This window comes from Bombus impatiens, unplaced genomic scaffold (genome assembly GCF_000188095.3).
Source record: "Bombus impatiens unplaced genomic scaffold, BIMP_2.2 scf_0478, whole genome shotgun sequence".
Taxonomy (NCBI): domain Eukaryota; kingdom Metazoa; phylum Arthropoda; class Insecta; order Hymenoptera; family Apidae; genus Bombus; species Bombus impatiens.
The window spans coordinates 1,740,278-1,754,528 of NT_176897.1; the positions used below are offsets into that span (position 1 = coordinate 1,740,278).

General features: G+C 41.7%; 1 protein-coding gene across 16 annotated transcripts in view; it reads right to left on the bottom strand.

Moving 5' to 3' along the window:
* Nucleotides 1-14,251, bottom strand: part of LOC100743674 (probable Ras GTPase-activating protein) — a 261,958-nt gene that overhangs the window by 127,542 nt on the left and 120,165 nt on the right. For 7 of the 16 annotated variants that reach the window (XM_024368772.2, XM_024368778.2, XM_024368777.2 and 4 more), the window contains 2 exons: nucleotides 9,145-9,261; nucleotides 3,238-3,306 (listed from right to left, as the gene is read on the bottom strand). The exons of 4 other annotated variants lie outside the window; for them this stretch is intronic. In XM_024368772.2, coding sequence (XP_024224540.1) covers nucleotides 3,238-3,306; nucleotides 9,145-9,261 — 186 coding nt within the window. Of the gene's footprint in view, nucleotides 1-3,237; nucleotides 3,307-9,144; nucleotides 9,262-13,312; nucleotides 13,425-14,251 lie in introns of those variants that run through there. 5 more of the 16 variants (XM_033321618.1, XM_012387579.3, XM_033321617.1 and 2 more) reach the window with 3 other exon arrangements.

Consider the following 14,251-nt stretch of genomic DNA (forward strand, 5'->3'; position numbering starts at 1 on the left):
GGGGGGGGGGGGGCAGTAGCAGAGCGAACGCGAGTAATTTCAAGCTATGGATAGTAATAATAGGTGGCTGTAAGATAAAGCTCATCGAGAGTTTGACAATTTTGCTTATATGATATAAAATATCACGTAGAAACCTGTTACGTATCCTGCTACGTATGCACGTATAATATAAAGTTTATTAGTTAAGAATTTTTTATTATAGGTGTTGAATATTTAATGGATATTAGCAACTTTAGCGTAAGACAAATGTTTTCAATACTATTCGGTACCTATTGAGTTTGTTAGTAATAAGGCGGCCCCAAAGTTCATTGTAAGGCAGCGTGAAATTCTGTTTCCGCGAGAGAGCTGTTAACCGTGGCTCAACTTCTTCGTCCAAAGTTACATCAATGAAATAGTCGCGCGGTGGTTGCTCGGGACCGATGCCAACAGCTAATTTCCATGCGAGCAAAAGTTATACAACGAAGCTGTAACGTTCCTCGAAACTTCGATGGCCAACCCGATTTACGCGGAACTCGCTTGCGTTAGTCGAGGCCAGGAGGTGACGTAACGTTTTGGCGAGGAAGTAAAATTTACAAAATTTAAGATCGTACCAGAAACTTGCGAACGGTTTCAACGAAATGGCGTCAACAACCGCTTCGATCGCCGCGGAGAATAAATTCAGAGAACGAAAATTATATCGTCAGCTTGTTCAATTTAGTGAAATCGAAGTTTAGACTCGTTTCGCGCAAAAACAATTATTTTTACCACGACTGAAACAAGTAGGAAATTTGTTTCGCCTCCGACCAATACCGGCCAGGTAAATCTTAAGAAAAATTTCCTCTACTTCGTATGCAATTGACAACGCATCGGCAACCTTGCATTAATACAAGGATATTCGTAATTGGAAGTTACGGCGAAAGGAAATTTTCTTGGTCTCTCGCTCCAAAAACTTGATCCACGAATGATTCCGCGGTTAACTGAAAGCAATTTGCTTGTACCTACATAGATTGTACGACCGTAGAAGACTCCTTCGCCAGAGCGAAACCAGAGAAAAAGATATGCCGGTAATGAGCACTTTGTTTCCACCCAGTGTTCGACATTCGCGGATGCAGAAAGGTAAATTCGCTTAGGTAAAAAGGTAAAATGATACGGAATTAAGGGGAAATTATGCGGTTTGCGAGCAAATACTCGAAGAATGAGAATGCTCGATAACTTAATAATACTAAAGACAAATAAAAAAAAAAGAAGAAAAAAAGTACGAAGGTAGAAAATTGTAGGAACATAGGGATTGAGCGTTGAAGGCGTTTCATCGAAAAGGAGAGACACGAGTTCCTATTCGTTGCATGTCGAACGCGTGCGAGCGGAAACACGCTGGTCTGTTCATTTGCTTCTACAAACAGCAGCTGCAAGTAGAATCGCGGCCGCATATGCACGTATTTGAATAATTGAGCAACAGCCGTACGCAAATCAGTCGAACGTAAATGTGTTCTAACTAGTATAGGAATGAGAAACATCGATACCAGGGATTTCCGATTATCTAAACTAGACTCTATACCAGTAGAAAGACAGACTAACGAGCAAAGAATATTTTTTATTCTAATTATTAGAATGCTATTCTTTCTTTTTTTTTTTGCTTTTTATTTTCTGAGCAAGAAAAAAAAAAAATAAAAAAGTAAAGAAAAGGAGAGTGTGCCGAACAATAGCATAGTATAGTATAGTACGGTATAGCAGCCTACACAAGTCTCGGATTGTCATCAAGAGAGAAATGCCGAACCATCTATTTTAATGTGTTTATAGAAGGAATGCTGTGATTTTAATCGCTGTATAGAGGCAAATTGTAAAAGATATCAGTTCTTTTTTTTGCTTAAGAGCCATTAAGAGTGAGCATTCAGAAAAAAAACAAAAATTTCTCGCACAAATTTTAGAACCAGTTTCATTAGTTTGTAGCAATATAGGCATGTATACGTATGTACTTAAGACCGTGTTTACAGAAACAGAAAGGGCTCTTATTATTTCATAAACTCGACTGTTCGCATATTAAAAGTCATAATTATTGGTCGTTAGGTAAACTATAAGACGGCATAAAATTATTGGTTCACTTGGGAAATAAATCGCTGCCTACGAAAACAAAAACTCGAGTTCAATTTGTCATTTGTCGTTCGATGTATCGCTCGATAAGTGCTAATTATAGATCTAACGATAAAATAAAGTTGTTCTAATTACAGCATCTAAATTATACTGGCATAAACATTTTACCACTGTTGAACATTCGCAAACATATTATTGTTATGTTTACTTTAGCTACTTATTGCGCATTATAATTTCGTTTATCTATCTTTTATTTAAGAATCAATAACAACGATGATTCAGTTTTTGTCCACCGATACAACCTTAACCGCATAATATTTGTTGGGCTGCTTTTTCCACGGAATGATCACAGTGTCAAGTCTTAGCGTGTAATTTTGTTTTGCCAATTTCTTATTTAATTTGCACGATATACGCTGTTAAGCGAAATCATCTATGACCTCGTTAAGCAACTATGCCGAAATAAATGGTAATTAATTATAATTAACACATATCCTGATAAATGTATTTAATTATTGTCCAGGAGTCTGCGACTTAATACAAGTAGATAAAAGAGGTAATTCCGATAGCTTATGAAATAACGCATGCACATTTTTGCTTTCCTAAACGATGTTCAAGAAAATTTTCGTTAAAAGAACAAATTTGCTGAAAATAGATAGAGAGGAAAACGTGTCAGCGAAACATATAACAAACAAATATATTATAGTTATTAACTTTGATCGAATCACCTACAAAATAGCGTAATAATAGCTATAAAGGTGGTGAAATTGCTGGATATACTTTCAAATATTTCACCGAGATATATTGTACCGAGAAATGACAAATTGTAGCCACAAGAATCTCGCGATGATTTTCCACCGTAATCGCGAACGAACCTTCGATCGTCGAATGATCGCTTTGGCCAATTTTGTAAACTAGTACCCGCGAGAGAATCGCCATATCTGGTAGATTAGCTTTCAAGTCCAACATGTTTATAAATATAATTATAAAATAAAGCAAGGCATCTGTAAACCCTTGAATCTACCCACGATTATCGAGAAAGTGCACCGACGCGTTCTCGCGGAACAATCATATCTATAGTTAGCGTTTGCATTCTCAGCTGGCTCAGCTGGTAATAAAATTTGCGATTAACGGTGATCGAGTATGCAGCTAATGGGCTGCTCGTTTCTTTACCTTTGTCATCCTCCTTCACCGCTAATTCTGGCGGAAATCCCCTTGGCAAGGACAAGGACTTTAACTCACCTGTAACAGAAGAAGACGTAAAATTACGGTTAAATACATTCGTTCTCTTCTACAGAACATCTTTTCTAAGATATTTCATACAAATTTTATAATTTTACGTTTATGATCGAAATATCGGAAAAGCGAGAACTTTGGTGATAATAGAATTTAACGAATATGGAATTAACTGATTATGTATCGTATATCGTAAACGTTTTTCTCTCGGATTGTTAAATCGAAGTCAAGACCAGTGTTTTTGGAGTGCAATTAGCCAAGTTAAATCGAGATTAAAAAGAAAACGAAATCTATAAATGTATACCGTAAACATTTTTATACAAGTAATTTTTAGAACGTAATATGTATTGTACGTGTTCATAATTGTAATACAATTGGCATAAAATTTGACGTATCAATAAACCTCCTATCGAATGCTAGATACTATTACGTAACATTTGTTATTAGTATTATTATAAATATAATTTAACATACATGCACAGAAAATTAGAGTTTACTACAAAGGGACAAACGAATCGTAAGTTACCAATCATGAAGATAAATTACAGGTCGCAATGTGTAATTCTAAACATCTACGTGATAAATTAAAGAAATCGACGTAACAGAGCAATCCGACGTCTTTAACTCATATCGTTGATCTCAAATCATATGGATATTTATCGTAGAAACTTTCAAAGATGTTACCAAAGCAAAATATCAATTGGTAACTGGTGTGTCTGTCAACGACGTTGCACGTGCTCTTACGCGATTCGGAATAATCTCCGTTAAACACTCGTTTCGCAATTATCAACGACAGTCGGGCCGCCCTAGAACGAATAGAGCTGAAAATTAACGAGAGTGTTTCCTCTATCGAGTTTTATTCGAGTCGATGATACGCCATGCGCGATACGATCGATATTCAGCGATCGTTCGAGCGAGGGCAATCCTCTCCATCGAACTAATCTCGGCAACCCTCTGGGCGATCCAGGTATAGAATCGTCCGAAAAGTATTTGTATCGAACAAAAATTTCAAGAACGACGATCGAGTCGATCTATTCAAAACACAGGTGTATAGCGTATACACGACACGCACGATGCAAATGTACAAATGTATATGGTCGTGTGAACAACACAACGGCGAGAGGCCGGTGCAGGATTGTGCGAAACAATTAAGCTGCTTCGATGACCCTGATTTTTATCAGCTTGATCGTATAATCCGCGGTTTTCGTCGTGAACAATTAAGCAGCCGTCACCTCGAAACGCAAGCCGAGGACGTTGTAATCGACGACCGCCGTTATTCTTTCGTTAACGATCGGAGGAAGAAGGAAAACTTACTCGTAAAACTCGCGCCATTGTAACATGCATAATTAACACGGAATTCTGAAATACGAGGTTACCTCGCGGATTTTGTTGCGTTAATTCATCTTTCCTTCGTATCGGATGTCGAGTATGGTAGCAAGGAAGTGCAGTATTTTTTTTTAATAATACATACACTCGGGCGATTATAATCTACAAATAAGGAACGATACGCGTGTCGTAGATACTCGAGATTGATTCAAGGAGGCAGAATTAACAAATCACCGCGTCAAATATTTTATATACGCCGAATTTTGTTTTAAATAAGGGCTATATGTAGTGAACATAATTTGAATTTCTTTAAAAAGGAAAACGTACTTACAAGAGGCAGCGATTAGTCTCACAATTGCTAAAAAGGAAACATCTAACGGACGAGGCTTGTTTTCATAAACGTGCATAATACGACGACGACGTATGCCGTTAATTACATGAAATTCAATGCTTATTTGCCGGTGACGCCCGACACCGAAGGATAACCAGGTCGCCGTTAATTAATTCACCTTTGACTTTTGCTCACGTTTCGTCGAATCGCGCCTGCTGTGAAATTGATTTTCATTTCGTGGCATCGTTGTTTTCCGACCGACCAAATTGCTGTTTGTGATCCCCGATTGAATTTTTGAACGTTCGTGCAACAAATGTTTCAAATTGGACAGGTTTCTGACAGGTAAGTTGAAATTGCCATTGTTCCCAGAAACAACGAGGTATTAGAATTAACGAAACGAATTAACAGCGTGTACACAGAATGCTCGCTTTGGAAACCAAATACGTAAGTATCTTCTTATTTAAACGCTATTTCACGAATGAACCTTACAGTAGTAATTAATTTTTGGAGTTTATTTCGCGTATCTTCTTTGACAACCAGAAAAGGTATTATACGAGTTTTCGAACAATTTTCTGACTAATTATTCGCCGTTATCCACGCGCGAATATTACTAAAATATAATTTCCAGCTCGTTGCGAAGCTTTCAACTTTTTCCACAAAACTGCGTACGAAGGTCCTTTCTACCGACCCGAACCAAGTTGATTATGGAATAAATATAGGTCGGTGCGTACCAGCTAAATGCTCGACGAAAAAGACTCGAAACCTTGTAAAAAGTGTGCACGTAAAAAGTAGAAAATAGAATTGAACGATCTACGTTGCCTTTTATCGTTATTCCATCGAAATTGTTACGGTTTGAAAAAAAGGACAATGCCTGCAATGGCTTAAATAACGACCGCACGATAGAAATATTCAAAGGGAACAATACCGTGGTGAAAAATATACGATATATTCTACAAATATTATATAAAAATTCAAATATCTATCTGTATATTTTTCGTTCAAAAATTCAAACGCCCTTTGTATCCAAAAGTTAACGATTCGAAACTTTCTATTCGCGCTAGCGTAGGTAGATCTTTTTTTTCTAAATTATCCAGTATCGACGTTTATTACAAAACAGGATAGCTGTATTTTTCTAGCGCGTTCAACGTTCAACTAACTTTTGCATCCACCTAATAGAGACCGCAGTTGCTCGACCAGAGGTAAAAACTCGGAAAGAAAACTCGCATGTGATATTTTTCCACGGTAAAACGAGTAGAAGGAGCTCTCGGGTGAGAAAAGCGAACTTTTTGTCGCAGTTAAATCGGACATCAGCACGCGGCTCGGTCATTGTTTCATGTTTCGAGCTCCGCATTTTTGCGTAACCAGGTGAAAGCTGTGTTCGACTCCTCCAATTTCCACGCGGCCGCTCCACTTCCTTCGACTTCTCGCGTTCACGCGCAATTTTTCTAGCCTATCGCGTACCTGTTGGCGCTTCAGTTCGCTTGACACTGCAAACGAAATATATAATTCTCGTTATCCTGCCAAGGCATTTGCGAATGTCTTGCCAGAATCGGCGGTCTTCTAACTAGCTGTTAATTCTTCACGCTTTCTCGGGATACGCTAGATTTTATTAACGCGCGGAAGAAACGACGACTTTGCTTCTCGCTCGTTTCTTCTCTATCCTACAAAAACGTATTCCTTAAAATATATCTTCGTCGTGTTCTAGAACGATTAAACGTCGTATCGTCTTCAGACTAGAATCTAAAGATACCAAACTATGGAGAAATAATATCGTCGTGTCGACGAAGCGCGTCGACGACGTTATATCTCTTTATACGTTATATATCTCAACGATGTTCTAAATACATATATATATGTAAATAAATTTATAAATTTATTTATTTATTTACAAACGTTTCTATAATTAGTTCCATGAAACTTTGAATATATAATACTACGTGAAGTATATTTCAACGACCGCAAAAATTGAAGCAAAGCTATCAGAGGAATAACGTTTTATAGCCTGAATGAAATAGTAGCGACAATCTGAATGAATAATTAGAGTGGAAAAAGGAATGTTGAAAAGGCAAGGAAGATAATAAGAGCGAACGCAGCGAACTGCACAAAATGTAAACGGCTATCAACACAAATAACTTTTGCTAGTATCGTATCCTCACGCATATGCATACTAAGAGATACGAAAAATGGGTCAACGATAACTCGTAACGACATAGTTCTCCAAAGAAATGACACTTAAAAGTATCTAAAATAGCGAAACGTTTAACCTCATAATCCGATCGAATTTCTCATAGGTTTTGACAAACTTGGACCTTTGAATTCTTACATGCATACATATAAATAGTAAATACATATAAGAAAAAGGGATAAGTATATATGTATATCACTCGTAATATATAGCGATTTTTGTAAGATTGTTCGCATCGGCCACAAGCGAAAGACTCGAAGTAGAAACGGTACGAGTGGAGAAATTTTTGTGATGTCACTAATTTTTTTCTTTTTTCTTTTTTTTTTTTGATACATACGTGGAGATTTACCTATTCCGTTTCTGGAGGAAACACGTATTTGTACTAATAATTCTCGAAATAATAAAGCGACGTACAGAACGTATCGTGTTTTTATAGTCGCTACAAGCCGCCAAATTGACGGAAGAGTCAGTGGAGGGTTAATAGCAGAAGATCGTACACGAGCCGAACATCGAGCCGCACGTTGCTAACGCCCCGTTCAAGATAGATTATCCGCAGCTACTAGAAACCAGGCCAACGATAAGCTCCGTACATCGTCGGGGACTCGGCCAAAAAGGAATCCATGGAAAAGCTATTTGCTGGGTATTACGTAAAAACGTCAGGAAACCAAGGTTGTTCGACATCGACGTCGCATCGGTAGCTGAAATTCGAAACGGCGAGGAATATAGGTCGGTCGACGTGCGAGTGGAATACGAATGCCAGGGCCGAGAGAAATTCCTTTTGCCGTCGCGTGGAAATCCGGATTCCAGGGAAGTTTCTTACTTCCTGGAACGGCCCGGTTCGGTCCGTATTGCGGTTCCGTTGCGCCAGTTTCCGCCAATCGAGAATGGCGAAACGTAAAAATATCACTGGCCCGTCTCCAAACGCTCGGATCTTCTCGCGTAAACAGACGAAAACCCGTTTCCACACGCTGCATAGACCGAGGAAACCGGGAAAGAAACACACGCACAGATCGGTTCTCTCTTTGTCCCTTTTTCCTTCTCTTTTCTCGTTTGAAGCCGTTTTCTTTCTCTTCCACTCGAGACGAAACGTTCGAAGAAGATAAGATTAGGAGCGCGGGTAAGTCGAAAGTAGAGGAGAATTAGACGTCGAAGGATTTTCGTTCTATCGATTTTTCGGAGCTTTTATCGAGTTTGAAACTCGACGTGGAACTCGGCGAGGAAGTAGGTCGGCGCGTTGTTCGTCGATTTCAGGAAGAAGTTCCTTTAGATTCGGAAGGAGCAAAGTGTATCGCGGAAGGATGGTTTTATAGGGGAGTTATTTGGTGACGATACGCTCTGGTTGGTTTCTGAAATAGATTACCGGGATGCGCGGTAAATTTCTATCGAAAATACAGCGAATAATTTGGAAATTTTAAAACGACGAATACAGCTGGAAACAATGGAATAGAAAATACGTTCATGCTCGATCGTGTACATTTTTTACGATACCGCGATATCTATTTATCAATGTTATTTAACATTCGTTCGGTACTCGACTACAGCTATTTTAATCTTCCTACGTTCCAAGTACAATAATCAGATGCAAAATGAGTATCCTTCGCTACAGCATGCTTCTCGTAACTTAATTATACGATTAACTATATCATTCAAATTTAGGCAGATACAGCAAATGTTCGATTCTCCAACGCCTGTATTACACGCAATTAAGAAACGCACAAAGAAAAAGGAATATACGTAGAACGAAAGAATCGTATTTAAAATCATGTCGGATGATACTTCAAACGAATCACAGGATTTAACGCGATCAAAACATCTTCACATCGCAATCTTCGCGTCGAACGAAGAATTAATAAAAGATACGCACATCGTAACAAGGAATTAAGAAGATTGGGTGAAAAAGAAGGGAATTGTTGAATCTATCATTCGTCGTACTTATCGTATGGTACTTACAATTAAAAAAATAAAGAAAGAGAAAAGCTAGTGTTCTGAATGTCCCACTTACGCTCCACGATAAGACGATTGGAATCGTGTTCGCTTAACGAGGACAATTCGGGATCCAAAGTATGTCTCTGTTGTAACCCTCTTCTTGGAAGGGTGGACACCCTTCTTAGCAATAGCGCTATATAAACATCACAATCATTTCAACACAATTACATTTATAGCGTAGTTAGATCGATTAAATTAAGCGAAATTTCTAAAAGAACCCAAAGGAACGCAGAACGTTTACTCGCGCGAAATAAGACGAAGAAAAGGATACAGATAGACGAAAGAAAAGCTGCAGTGAGAGATTAGCGTGACATTTGCGAAATAAGAATAGGGCAACGAAATAGAATCAAGCTGAAAGTTCCAAGCAAAAATTATGTACAGTTATGTTGGAAATTACACGGAATGGCGAGATAATAAATAACAAGTATTTTAAGAGTAACGATTATTTCGTACATATCGACGGTAAACGCTTTGACCAGCTTTCACCGATTTTGTTCAGTTCGCCGTTTTTACAGAAAAAAAATCTTAATTTTTCGCCTAATTCGCATCGAGTTCCATTCGCGCGAACAGCGCTAGCGTTCGTTCAAAGTGAGAGCCTCTGTAACTGCGAGAGATAAAAGAGCCGCGAAACACGGAAACACGCGTCCGTAAGCCTATCTCGTTCGCGGTGCGTGCATCGTAGATGCAGCTGCAGTACACACAGGCGACCAAAGCGTCTAACGTCTAAACGTTCGTTCGTTCGTTTGCGCTACTAGACTCGATTCGATGGAATTCGCGCTCGTTCTCATCGCGTTACAGTTATTTCGCTCTGTATCGCGCGCTATGGGAAACGGCTTCGAGTTTTGTCGCGGACGCCGACGCGGTCCTTTACTCCTCCGTCGCTTTCGGAAACGTGCTGTGCCTTTCATCACCCATCTTGTCGCGTCGATATCGCTTCTAATTAACAGAGAGGATAGCACGCCAAACGTGCCTGAACACCTTACGATTTCTTCGCTCCTGAGACGAGCTAACTCGAGATATTACGTTTCTAGACTTTCGTCGGCTGACGCGCGATAAAACTTTCTTCCGCGATCCAGTTTCCGTTTATTCCAACAACTTTCAACGCTTCGAAACTAATAACCGCGTATTCCGGATAAGAGGCGGGCGAGGAATAGAGAGAAACAGGTCGATCGATGAAACTCGGTCGGTTCCTTTCGCGTCGAGACCAAGAACGTCTCGCGAAGGATAATTGATATACTTCGTTAAGATATAAATTAGTTAGCAGGCTCTTTAGACGTTCGTGAAATAGACTTACGTATAAATCATATTGCGAGTTTGCGTCCTACATTACGTACGCGCCACTGTGACAAATTACGCGATAGAGCGTGAGAACGGCTAATAGAAAACTGCTAATAAAGCTCGTTCGGAAGGAGTAGTAAGTGGGGAGAGCAGAGAAGGAAGGAGCAAAGGCGTGGCACGTAATGAGAAAAGGCCATCAGCGTGGTAACTACGATGCATTTGCTGCGTGTAGCGTTAGGGTATTCACGCTGGCCGTACAAGGAGGTTGAGTCATGCGACAACGTAGGAGGAGCAAAGGATGCACCTAACCCAACGTCCGATAAGACGATACCTCCGTTGGCACGGAACAACGTCCGGAACGCTTTTTTCTTTCAACGGCATCGATAGTTCGAGCAACCAGAAATAATTGACTACTTCCGACGTTCCTTCGTCTCTCGCGACTATCTTACGGACCTATACCTATAGAAATCTGATATTATTTGGTCTGTTCGAACGACTTGTTCAGGTTATTAATATCGGTACAGAGGATCGACCGTAGCCGCGGATCACGCGGCTTGTCCCTTAAAATCGATCTATATCGATACGCGACTAAAATTTTTGCCAGCTCTTCGAGACTCGTCCTTGGTACGATCGTCCCGAATCGAATCGGTCCGCGGTGCAATTAGTCCGGTGGAAACCCGTGCGCCGTGGCGGCAGCCGATCGAGTTCGAGGCGAGCAAGCCGTGGCGTTGTAGTCGCGATTAAGCAACGATATACGTACTCCGGTGGTTAAGTTATAGCCCGTGTAACCGAAGCAAAGCAGCGTCGGATCGTGTTACCGCCAGCATTGTCTCCTTGAGTTACCAAAGCACCGACCACCGCGTTCTAACCTCGTCCTTTTATTCTTCCTCCCCCTTTCGACCTTGCGCGAAAGCGCCCTGGAACTCGATCTTCCGATGCCGGGACGATCGGCGAACAGCGACCGAACAGCAACTCCGTAAATCGAAGCTGGACTTTGCGTATTCAAGACCGGACCAAACTCCGAATTTCCGAGGAATTTGCCGCGTCAAGACGCAGATTTGACAACAGCGTCGAGAGACGAAACGTTTTGTCGACGATATTCGGAATTTATCGGCGAAACGGATGCAAACGCATCTGTCGATAGAGGGACGAGCGAACACGCCAATCCCCGAAGGTTAACTCGAGAGCGATTTCACCGAGGGATCGCAACCGACAGTGATTTTTAATTAAACGTACGGACGTTTCAATTAAGATCCTCCGGTGTCGGCGTTTCTCGCGCCGCTTCCCTCTATCATCCCCTGCCGCGCTTCCAGCCACTCTCCGTTCCATCGTTTCTCGTCTCCGTTCAACGAGCACGCCCCTCGATCGCTGTTTCTCGCCTTCGCGATCCGCCTTTCTACTCTCGTACGATGTTTCGGCAGATGTCGCCAGACCCTCGTTCGCCCCTTTCTTTTCGCACCCTGCACTCTTTCGTCGCACGCGCCACGACGTTCTTTCGCTTTTCCACCGTAGAAATCGTCCGCTAGCTGCAAACTCCAGCCTTTGTAGAACGACTCTACGACGCAGAAATCGTAAGGTCGAAAATGGGAAGCTACACGCTTCTTCTTCGCTCTTTTTAGCGATTACAACGAGCGACCGTAAAAGTTGTATCGTCGCATAAACGTCGACAACTTTGTCAACCGATTAAATTAATGGCGATTTCTAGCGATTGGTTTCTTTAGATCTTTAGATCGATCGAGTTAGAGAACGCAACGCGCGATACCGCCGAGAACGAGTAATCCACGAAAAGAAATACATACGCGTTTGAAACGATTCTAATGAAACATAATTTTCTTTTTTTTTACGTCGTTACAAATCGCTGATTTCATGCTAAATTACCAAGCGAAGTGATGCGCGTGAAAACACACACACACGCGTATTTCTTTAGGAAATAGCCTGCAGCATTTAACGACGCGAGACCAACAGGTTGCGGTTTCCATTTCCGCAAAAATACCGAATCATACTTGGCGTTTTCCACGATTAACGATCGTACCCCGTAACTGGCAATCGCTACAGCTACACAGAAACGTTTTCACCACGTATACGATATAAACGTTAAGCGCAAAAGCGGAGGCAAGCCGGAAAATCGCGCAGAGAAAGCTGAAACGAAAGGAAGCGAAGAAAAATGCAGAAAACGGTACAGGAAACATCGATAAACGCGGTATAACAACTTCATCTTATAACGACTTCGTCATCGACGTTATTATTTGGAAAACCGATAATTTCATTTTCAAACTAACTGGTATTTTAACTGACCAGGGTAGTTGAAATTTTACGATTCTAAACTCGCGACTATAACGTGCTTGTTTCGTTGGTGCTAGATATCAACGAAATGATTTTTCTAGCTATTAATATGCTTTCGTAACGCGGCTTGAAAACCGAAAATATTTTCAGATACGCAATGCGAGTGTGATATTTCTTCGTATCCTGTCTTGCGTAAATACGATGTGTCAACGAAAAGCCTGAACGTAAAAGCGGAAATGTGATTCATTTGAGTTTATATCAGTAAAAACATAAGAACATTGACATTTATTTTTCGTAGTTTTATTCACAACGTCACGATGAATTCTGCTTAAAGGAGAAGCTTTAACGATATTTTCTAACGTATAATCGTAACGTTCTATCCGACTGGTCTCTCGAATTCAAGCATTTCGATGATCGTTCGAGAAACGCGTACGTACCGAAGGTAACGTGAATTTTAGGCGAGCGTTCCGACTACGTGAACGTTAACCGGCCATCGAAAAAGCAAAGCGTTTCGCGACTATTAGAGCTCCGATATACTCTTGTCGTCGACGCAAATGCCACGCGTTGGAAATAGGAAGCCGAGCGAAACAAGAAAGAAAGCATAGCACGGTCCCATCACTTACAAACGCTACCCGCGTCGCTCTCTTCTTTGCCACTGAGATCCAAGTGGTTTTTCCTCTTGCGACGCACTATAGAATTCCACACCTTCTTACGGCTCATCGCGAACATCAATTACCAATCGACTTATCGTCGCAGAGCCACGAGGCGAGGCAGCGGCACACAACGAACACGATTCTTCCCGACCGATTTTCCAATACGATCGCGCGTCCCGGCAAACTAGGTCGATCGACGCTTTCGCCCGATAACGAAGCATCCGTTATCGACGCGTCATCGTCGACTAACGATTAGCAACCACATCGCCGGAGAATCGTCGACCGGTTCGACTCGTTCCAACCGAAAGACACTTGGCGATCGTACGACGCCGAAAAACGAGTCCCGTTTGAACGGGAAAACCGAGAAAAGCGCACTTCGCGATCGCGATTACGTTCCAACTACTCGTTCGTCTTGTCTCGCTCGTACGAAACTACGAATCCACTGGAAGAGACCTCGTCGGGCTGTGCGCTGGTAGACGGTGGTAGATGGTAGTAGATGGTAAGTAGTTCGAGGCGAACCATCGCGTCGCATCGGATCGGACCGTGATCAGCGAATCAGCGAGTATTTCGCTGCTTCCCAACGCAATTAGGCGATCCGTGGACTCGCGACAGCTCCATAATTAGTTCGCGGTTCGCCTTGGACCAGGGTTGCTCCCGTTCGATTCGCCAAGCACGGTCAGCTCGAACGACACAGACGGACGGAGAGACGAACGCGAGAGTACCAGGTTGGCAGCGACGAGCTGCGGCCGATCGACCGGACGACCAGCAACGAACGAAACGGAAGCGGCCACGGGGAGAAGCGGCGGATTTTTATCCGCTAGCGCGATTTCGCGACCGAGCGACCATCGTTTGCCGACACGAACGCGATTCTATCGTCGCGAGGCAAACGCACGAGGACGAGAGCGGCGG